The sequence below is a fragment of the Empidonax traillii genome, unplaced genomic scaffold (genome assembly GCF_003031625.1).
Source record: "Empidonax traillii isolate 1590-97213 ecotype Southwest subspecies unplaced genomic scaffold, ASM303162v1 scaffold1390:size117269, whole genome shotgun sequence".
Lineage (NCBI taxonomy): Eukaryota > Metazoa > Chordata > Aves > Passeriformes > Tyrannidae > Empidonax > Empidonax traillii.
This window is the reverse complement of record NW_020956583.1, coordinates 28,960-39,074: the sequence shown is the minus strand read 5'-3', so window position 1 is coordinate 39,074 and position 10,115 is coordinate 28,960. Positions and strand designations below refer to the sequence as shown.

General features: G+C 56.9%; 1 protein-coding gene across 1 annotated transcript; it reads left to right on the top strand.

Moving 5' to 3' along the window:
• The first annotated feature begins 332 nt into the window (after positions 1-332).
• Positions 333-9,401, top strand: LOC114069891 (P2Y purinoceptor 2-like). The gene is made up of 2 exons (XM_027906999.1): positions 333-459; positions 7,450-9,401. Exon 2 carries the CDS (start codon positions 7,454-7,456, stop codon positions 8,528-8,530), a length of 1,077 nt encoding a protein of 358 aa, XP_027762800.1. The 5' UTR covers positions 333-459; positions 7,450-7,453; the 3' UTR covers positions 8,531-9,401.
• The last annotated feature ends 714 nt before the right edge of the window (positions 9,402-10,115 follow it).

Below are 10,115 nucleotides of genomic sequence, written 5' to 3'. Positions count from 1 at the left end.
GATCCCATCCATACTCCCATTCCCGGGGGAGGGAGCGGGGGGCTCCAGCTCTAGCCCAAATCCCGATTCCCTCCACAGTCCCATCCAGGCTCCTGTTCCGATCCCAACCCCTGCGGGAGGTGTCCCGTCCCTGTCCCAGCCCTATTCCCTCCATGCCCCCATCCCGGCAGGAGATCTCCTGTCCCGTCCCGTCCCGGGGGCGGGGGCGGTCCCAGCGCTGGTGGGGGCGGTCCTGGCCCCGGTCCTGCCCCGTTCCCAGTCCCGTTCCCAGCCCCGGGAGGGCGGTGCGGCCCCACCCCCGACCCCGTCCCGGCTCACACGCGGCCCCGGGACCGGGACGAGGAGCGGGGGAAGGAGCGGACCGGGCATGGAGATGCCTCCGCAGCCCTCCTGAGCGGGGCCATCGGCTCCGACCCCGACACTGACCCCCGGCACCGACCCCCAGCTCGGCATCGCCCGGTAAGCGCGGTGGCAGCGGCAGAGGGGCTGTGGGGGGACAGCGGGGGGACCGCGGGGGGACAATAGGGGGACAGTGGAGGGGACAGCGGGGAGAGAATGGGGGCGGGGAGTAATGGGACCATGGGGGGACAATGGGGTGCGTGTCCTACCCACTCAGGACGGGCTGCGACAGGGAGGGACGCCGGGGGGGGGATGGGGGGCGACCCCCGGAGTCGGGTGGGAGCGGGGACATGTGTGGGGGACACACACGTGGGTAGGGGGCACAGACAATCAGACACATAGGTGGGACACGGACACACCAACTCACGGACACACAGACACACACGGACACACAGACACGCACGGACACAGAGACACGCACGGGGGGTGGCACTTGCTGCGGGGTGGGTGCCACGGGGTCCCCACGCACTGCACGGGCAGAGCCGACCCCCCGTTTCTCCTCACACCCCCCCAGACTGCCTGTACTACCACTCAAACTGCCCCCAAAGCCCCCCAAAATCCCCGCAGGACGGTGGGTGGGAGCAGCAGCCGGCACGGAGCCGCTGCCACTGCCACAGACGGGTCGAGCCGTGCGCTCGAGGAAGCTCCTGCTCCCTTTGCTCCTCTTGGCCTGATTCATTTGATTTTTTTTTTTTTTTAATGCATTAATTCACAATCATCTCTTTGCCGCTCGGTTTCTTCCCTCCCGGGGGAATTCACTGGCTGTTTATCCGGGATTTCCCGTACACACCTCTGCTTAAAGCCGTGGAACTCGCTCCCTGCTTGCTCCAACGTGTGTTTTTCCACCTCTTCGAATGCTTAGGTCGATGTTTGAACTCTTTAGAGGCGTTTTAATTTACACCGGAATGGGTGACGCTCTGATTTCAAACCCTTTGACTCCTTTTAGCAGCTCCTAACCCCCAAAACACCCTTCTTTCCCCCCAAACTCCCTTCTTTCCCCAAACTGGGCACTGCCTGGCATCACTGCCGGAACAACTTTAAGGGCAAAACGTCGAATTTTCTCTTTCTGTTCCAGTTTTCTTATCGGGTTCTTGCAAAACCCATTTGGCAACCCACTGCCTTCCTGTGCACGAGGTGAGGAGCAGCAAACCCTGCTCTTGTGGGGCCACTGACACTGGGGGATGGTGCCCCGTGGCTCAAGGTCACTGCTGCCAAAATTGGGCCGCTTTGTGCCACCAAATCCCTCTTATTTCTACTCAAGCAAAGGGAACTTCAGCCTCGGTGCCTGGTGGGTTAAGGAGGAGACCCCTAAGTGTGCTAAGCCTCGAAGCATGTCAATATTTTGGGATTTAGAGGTTTCTAAAAGCCCCAGGAGTGTTTTTTTGACTGTCATGGCACTGAGTGACTTTATCCTGTCTCTGCCCAGTGCGATTTTTATCTCCGGCTCTTGACATGGAGCCAAAGCCATGAATAGTTGGCCGGCACTGGAGCGTGCTGGGGCCACCCTGGGCTCCCTCCTCCCCACCCAGCACCCCCCCAGGAAACCAGTCCATGGAGCAAAGGCCCTGCTGCTTCCATGGAGGAGAAAATCATCCCCCCAAGAGTCCACCCCGTGGTGGTGCTTTGGCTTCCCAGTAATTCTGGTGCCGTGGTGGAGCCTGATAATTGTGTTATCCGAGGTCTCTGGTTATCTCCCAGAAGTTTGGGGTTGCCAGGGTGGTTGTGGTCGTTGCTGGGTGGCTCTCTTGGGCTGGTAGGTCCCCGTGGAAATGTCATTTCTCCCAGCTGTGGGGCTTGGAGGGGAAAACAGTCACCAAAAAGCAGGTGATTGATGGAAACTGGTCCCAATCTCATCTCCAGGTTCCTCCAGCGAGCACCAGAAAATCATAGAGGGCAAAACCAAAGCCAAATTCCTGATGTAAACCCCTCCAGGAAGCCTAAAAGGTGCAAAGTGCCCCATTTTTCCTGTGCAATAAATAAAAAGCATAGTCTGGGGGCTCAAATAGTATCCTCCCCCGATCCCATGGGATGCTGCAGGGTCTCCTGGTGGAGAAGGTGAAATAGGGATGCAGGGGGAAAACAGGCAGGGAGCATCACCTTTGCCAAAGCAGGAAGGAAGTGTTGATGAAGGGATTAAATATTGGCCTGGGTTGATGTTTGCTTCCAGCAGGATCCATCCCCAGAGACCTGCCGTGCTGGGAATCAATGGGATTGATTTCCCGTGGTGGGGACCAAAGCAGAAGGTTTTGGTACCATCTGGGAAGCAAAGGCTGGAAGGGGGATTGGTTCAGGGAGAAATTCGGGGAGTTTCTTGGGGGGAACCAGAAATTCCCCGAAAAAGTCATTTGTCCCAAAGCAAAACATTTTAATTGACCTACAACACAAAGCCATAAAGTCATGACCTCTTTTATCCAGGCTCCCTTTTGTCTTTTGAGCTTGGCTCAAGGCACTGCAAAACCCTCCAGGAAACCAAAACACCCCCAGAAAAATACTTTTCCCGGAGAAAACTAATTCAGCTCTGCTGTTTCTCAGCCTGGGGACAGGAGAGGAAACCGAGGCACGTGGCTGCTTCAGGGGGAGAGCTCCACTGCTGGAGTGGAGCTGCCCTCCAAAGGTGGGGGAAAGAAGAGAAGGACGGATCCTTTGCAAGCCTAATTTGGTAGAAATGAGGGGTTCTGGATATTTTGGGGGTGGAGGAAGGGGTAGGTAGAAGAGGGACATGCAGGGAGATGGACAAAGCCCCTGAAGCTGCTTGGGTATCCTGGAAATGGATCCTGGAGGTATCTTGGCTTGGGATCGCTGGAGAGAAGCTCCAGGAAGAGCTGGGGTTGGTGGCACTGGGAGAACTGGGGATGGTGGCACTGGGAGAACTGGGGATGGTGGTACTGGGAGAGCTGGGGTTGGTGGCCCTGGGACAGCAGGGGGTGGTGGAAGTGGGACAGCTGGAGGTGTCCTCAGCCCATGCCGGTGGCCAGAGTCAGCACGGAGGGGGAAAGACTCTGAAGGTCAGCGTGGCAGAGAGGAGCCAAGGGGAAAGGGCAGATGAAAGCCAGGCAGTTTGGGCAGGCTCAAGTTTCAGCCTGGTCCCCTCTCCCCTCTCCCAGCCCGCCAGGCTCGGGGGCATCCAAATGTGCTGCTGGCTCGCGTTGGGTCACAGAGGGTTTGACCACAGTCCCAGAGGAGGGAAACACCATGCCAGGTCCTTTGCTTCCCAGAGTCTGGAGTAGTTCCTCTTTTTTTTTGATGAGTCCAGTAAATGCCCATAAATTAGGGCAGGGAAAACACCCCCACTCTCCTGGTGTCCCTTGGAAAAGAGGTGGTGGAGATGTGGGAAGTGGGTCGTGGTTTCGACCTCCTTCGGCGGGAAGCGGCGGGAGCTGTGGCAGAACAAAGGGCTGCATCTGTGAGGTCCTGCTGGTGAATTAATCCACATTAATTATTTGGGAAGGCCAATTAAACCTCATCAACCCCCGCCTGTGAAAACGTATCCATCGCAGCCATCATTTGGTTGGGCTTTGTGGTCTTCAGGGACTTTGTTGCTGCTGGCAGGTTCCCCAGGAATGGATGGATGGATGGTGACCACTGGGATGGCACTGGGAATGCTGAAAAATGGGGCAGAAATCAGGATTAAAGCCCTTTACTTTGCAATTCAGTGTCCAACCCGTGGTCCCTTTATGCTGGCCCAGGGTGCTGCCCGTGACCTTCTCTGGTGACAGCTCCCTCCTTCCCCGTACTGACTCATCCCAATATCCATGGGAGATACTGTTACAGGAGCATTTTGGGATGCTGACAACACATGCACATGCCTGTGGGGAGATATACTGGAGGACATGTGGCTGCCAGGACATGGATCTGCCCAGGCTCCTCTCATCACCAGGTTCTTCTCCCATTCACCATCAGTTTTCTGGGGAAAAAAACCCCCACTGTCCCATAGAATAAACATGCTGGAGAGAGAGAGGTGCTCCAGCCACTGCAGACCAGGTCCTTGGAAATGGCCGGGAGACAGGATGGAGCAGATGCAGGGGGCTGTCACTTTTTTGGGAGAGCAACGGAAGCATTTATCCTGCTTGGCATCCTCCGGGATGGCTGCTGCTTCCGCCGTGCCCTCACCCCTGCCGGGGGCTGGATGTGTCACTGGCAGAGCTGGTGTTGGTGGGCGCAGCAAAGGGCAGCTGCCAGTGCCAGCCTTTGTGCCTTCACGTGGCTCGTGTCCCCCCTCGGGTCACTGTGGACGCAGCAGGGCCGGGATGGAGGGGGTGGATGCAGCCACAGGCCCCACAGACACAGCAGGTTTTGTCCTGAGCATTCTGGGCAAAACTAGGGGGGGCTGGAAAATGAAAAAGAAAGGCTTTTGCATTTCCAGAAGGAAAAAGGAGGGAGAGCACGACAGCAGGGACAAGGCTCCATTCAGCCAGAGAGCCCCGTCTGCTCCTTGGCCTGGAGATGGAGATGAGCAACATCTCCATCTGCTCTCTGGTGGCAGCCGGAGGAGATTCCCCCCCCCCTTGGCTTAAGGAGGGGTTTGAAACACCTCGTGGGGCTTTTCTAGCTCAGGAGCCTGTGGGGAGGTGGCTGGGAAGGGGGCTGAGCTTGTCCCCATTAGTCTGCAGGGGATGGAGGGGGTGCAGATGGCAAGGCAGAGAGAAACCCCTGCAAGGCTGCAGCCTCTGGAACCCTCTGGAACCCTGTCACCCTTCCCTGTGCCTTTTAGGGCATCTTGTGTGGCTCCTCTCGGCCACGGTGGCCTCTCTGACCCGTTTAATCTGTTGCCAGATCTGTGGGCAACCTCTCTCTGGCTGGCCACAGATCTGCAGAGCTCAGAGGGAAGGCAGGAGTTGGAGAGGAGCAGCTGGGAAGTGTTTTCCCATCTGCCTGAGCGCTGTTAACCCTCTCCTGCCACAGCCACAGCCCCTCTGCTGAGGGCTTGGAGGGAAGCAGGATGGGACCAGAGCTGATCTGAGTGCAGGAGAAGCGAAGCCCTGAGGGCAGGGCAGAGCAAGATCAGTGCTGGCTCCTCGTGCTCATCACAGACTGGTTCCCAAAGTTAGATCTGGGGTTTTACAGATGTTGCAGATTAACTGGGACGTGAGCATGTGTGTGGTTTCCACCCACATCCCTGGGCAGTGGGAGCCTCAGCCAGTTCTCCTTGTGGGCTGCTGGGAAGGGAAAAGCAGTAAAATGGGGGGAGCATCAGCAGGGATCGTGTCTGTGCCGCTTCTGATCAGGTTTGTTCCAGTCCTTGGAGCAAGGACTGGAGTGTCCCCTTGTGAGGGGCTGGGGGCATCACTTCACACCTCCTCCACCAGCTCCAGGTGCTTTTTAAGGAGTGAGAGATCAGGCAGGTCTGCAGCTTCCACGAAACTGTCATTGCCTCCTTCCCTGCAGGATCTGACCTGGGGTGGGTGCAGGAGAGCTCTGGGTCTAAACAAAGCCATAAAGTCGTTACCTCTTTTATCCAGGCTCCCTTTTCTCTTTTGAACTTGGCTCAAGGCACTGCAAAACCCTCCAGGAAACCAAAACACCCCCAGAAAAATACTTTTCCCGGAGAAAACTAATTCAGCTCTGCTGTTTCTCAGCCTGGGGACAGGAAGGGAAACCGAGGCACGTGGCTGCTTCAGGGGGAGAGCTCCATTGCTGGAGTGGAGCTGCCCTCCAAAGGTGGGGGAAAGAAGAGAAGCACGGATCCTTTGCAAGCCTAATTTGGGAGAAATGAGGGGTGGAGAAAGGGGTAGGTGCTCGTAAGGGAGAAAAGGCATAGCCCGGTGGCACCAGGTTAGAGCTGAGAGGGCTGGGATTGTTCTTTTCCACCTAAAATCATGGTAAGATTTGGGTCAGGGCACTTCCACTGCAACCTTTTCTCCGCGTCCCTGAGCTGCTGCCCTGGATCCATCTCCCTTTAACCCCCCGTTTCCGCAGCTTCCCGTAACAGGGCACAGCGGTGGGATCTGGGATCGCAGCGGCCTCTCTTACGGGAAGGGAGGAAATGCATTCCCGTTTGATTCCCGAGTGATGGGCTCGCTCGGGGATCGGGTGTCAGCTGGGTCCGGGGCTGTCCCCACACACAAAAGGGCCCTTGTCCCTCCTCACGCAGGCACTGCCAGACTCTGTGTGCCTGCAGAGACTCTTTCAAGTCCATTTTTCTCCTCTTGGCTGATCGTTCCCGTGCAGAAACCAGCTGGGATGCTGGAGAAGCAGGTCTCGAGGCCAGCGAGCAGGACCTGGGAGCTGGTCACCCTCAGCCCAAAACCAACCCCCTTATAACCATCCTCACCTACAACAGCCAGCCCAGGCAGAGCCCCTGTGATGAAGAACATGCTCCCTTTGCAAAGGTTTGATTACAGATGTGGGGATGTTTCCTCTTCCACAAGGAGCTGAGGACCTCTGATATCGGGACCAGTCGCAGGGATTGCTCCTAGAAAAGCACAGCTCCACCTTTTTGCCCACTCTGCCTGGGGTTCAGTAGGACCCAATTTTCGTGGTGCTCAGCTGAGTCACTCCTCGTGGCTGGTTAAACACAGATCGGAGCATCTTTCCTGCTCTGGGATACAGGAATCCAAATTTTCCGTGGGAACCTGGTTGGAAAGGTAGACTGGGACATTGAACTGGGCCTGGGATTTGTTGGTGCACCTTAGTTCCACCTCCGTCCTCCAGATGCAAAACGAGGTTAAGTAAAACTCCCTTTTATCTGCTTGACCATAAATCCCCCGTGGCAGGGACCACCTCAGCTGTGTCAGCACCCAGCACCATGGTCTCTGTGGGCAGGTGATGATGAGCTGGCAGGAGGCACACAGGACCAGCCTGGAGCCATTGTCACCTGCAGAGATGGCACTGCCAGCTGTGCTTGTGGGGTGGCTTTGGGACAGCACCAGCCAAGCACCGACGGCAACCTTGGTGGGAGGAGAAGGGAAGGGTGTAGGAACAGTGATAATGGCATCTTGACCTCCACAGCGTGTCCCAACACTGTGGCAGTGGAGTATTCTCATCTAACTCCCCTCACCCAGGGATGAACCCTCACTCCATGTCCTTATAGCCTCATTGCTTCCCCCACAGGGCGATGGCGAACCTCACGATCCCTCCAGCCTGGACCAGAGTCATCAACAGCTCCCTGGACCCGGGTGGCACAGATGACAACCCCTACAAGTGCGTATTTGATGAGGACTTCAAGTACGTCCTGCTGCCCGTCTCCTACGGCATCGTGTGCGTGGTGGGGCTCTTCCTCAACCTGCTGGCCCTCTACGCCTTCATCTTCAGGATCAAGACCTGGAACGCCTCCACCACCTACATGTTCAACCTGGCCATCTCGGACACGCTCTACGTGGTGTCGCTGCCCCTCCTGGTGTACTACTACGCCATGGGGGACAACTGGCCCTTCAGCGTGGGCCTGTGCAAGATCGTGCGCTTCCTGTTCTACACCAACCTCTACTGCAGCATCCTCTTCCTGCTCTGCATCAGCGTCCACCGCTTCCTGGGCATCTGCTTCCCGCTGCGCTCGCTGCAGTGGGGGCACGTGCGGCACGCCCGGCGCGTGTCGGCGGCCGTGTGGGCCGTGACCGTCGCCTGCCAGTCGCCCGTGCTCTTCTTCGTCACCACCAGCGCCAAGGGCGACACCATCACCTGCCACGACACCTCCAGCAAGGACCTCTTCGGCCAGTTCGTCATCTACAGCTCGGTGATGCTGGTGCTGCTCTTCTGCATCCCCTTCCTCGCCATCATCGTGTGCTACTGCCTGATGGCGCGGCGGCTGCTGCAGCCCACACGCGGCATCTCCCGCCTTTCCCGCTCCAAGAAGAAGTCGGTCAAGATGATCGTCATCGTCCTGGTGGTCTTCATTGTCTGCTTCCTGCCTTTCCACGTCACTCGTACCCTCTACTACTCCTTCCGGAGCTGGGACCTGAGCTGCCAGACCCTCAACGCCATCAACTTGGCCTACAAGGTGACCCGGCCCCTGGCCAGCACCAACAGCTGCCTGGACCCCATCCTGTACTTCTTGGCAGGGCAGCGGTTCATGAAGTTCAGGGGGAACAAAATGCTGGGCAAGCCCCAGAACGAGGTGGCGCTGGGCATCGTGCCCAACAGCCACCTGGGAACCAGCAATGACACGGACACGTTGTCCAAGGATCTGAAATCCTAGAAATCCTGGCTCTGCTCCGGCAGCGGGAGGGTTTATCCCAGGGTGTGGAGGGAGCTCGGGATGCTCCGGGGCCGGAGGCTTTGGGTGTTTGCAGTGCCTGGCCGAGCACCTGCTCCAGCGTGGACGGCGTTCAGCGTGCTCCTCTGCTTGTTGCTGTTCCAAATGTGTATTTTTCGGGAAGATGAAGCCGTGGTTCCACACACAAACCCTGGATCTCTGCCTCATCATCCAAACCTGCCCCTCTGTTGGGGCATCTCCCCACCCGTGAGGTCGGGTGACCGAATCTGCTAAAAAAGTCACGCCCTGAATGCCTTAAAGGATTTTTTCTAAAGCAAAAACGCTGTGTGGGAAAGGTCCCTCCCAAAGGAATTCCACCTGCGTGTCTCCAGATCTCCTGGCACAGAGGCAGCAGGAGTTTCTCTGTGCCTTGGCCACGGAGGAAGGGCTTTGGGTCCGTGAGGAGCTGTGGTTCTGCTAAACAGGTTCACGAAAATGTCAAAAGTGCAAATATGCACTGGGAGCTGGAAAGAGTCTCCCAGGGCTTTGCATCCCTGAAGAAATGCTCTGCCAGCTTCAAGCCCAGGCACCTGCTGGCTGAGCTGGGAGGGCACTCCTAGTTCCTGTCCAAGGGCTGGCTTCCCATCAACAAGGGTGCTGATGGACCTTCCACCCCACTGGAGTTCACTGGCACCATCAAACAGGTCCCCTGTAGGTTTCTCCAGTGGGGCCAACGTCTTCCAAAAAACCCATTAGTGCTTCCCAGCAGCAACATGCACCCTTTAAAAGCTTTTAGGAACCCTTTAGGAGCTTCCTTCCAGCTGCTGACTTTAATAATCATCTCCAGCTCATTAAAATTTAAGGTGGGCTCCTCGTGGCTTGCTTTAGACCCCCTCACCGGTGGCTCGTGTTTCCAGCCAAGGGGCAAAGCCCCATGTTCATCCCCGTGGTGCTGCCACATCCTTTAGCAGCTTGGCATGACCCAAAATGCTGCCCAGACGCTGCTGTCTGGTCTCCCCATCATCCCAGTATTCCCAGTGATCTGCTGGAACCAGTGAGTGTATCCCTTACAGACAAGGTAGACCTTCCCTAGGAAATTTGGCAGTGCTAAAGCCTGGCTTGAGGAGCCACACCAGTAAGCATGGTGCTAAGATTAACCCAGATCCTGGCTGGGTTTGGCCTCGCATCCCTCATCAACCGGGACAGTTCAAAGGAAACATCCACAGAACACTTCACCAGGAGGTCCACTTGGCCTTTCCCTGAGTAATTGTTGGGCTGGAGAGCCAAGAGCCCCAGTCCGTGTTTTCCCTGCCGCGAGGGCACTGATTCCTCACCCCAGAAATGAAAATTGCTTCGTGCTGCAGCCCTGGACGAGTCACATTTTGTAAAAGCTCCATTTTAGGATTAGACAAACACGTTTGATGTTGGTTTAGACCAAAACCTCAGACCACTCCTCAGCTTCACCGCTCCCCCCCCACCACCACCACTTCTTGTGAAGTGGTTTGGTGGAGACAAAGACACGTCACGGTTTTGTGTGGGATTTGGGTGACTGGGACCGGTCAGGGTGAACTGGGAGGTTCCTGTGGTC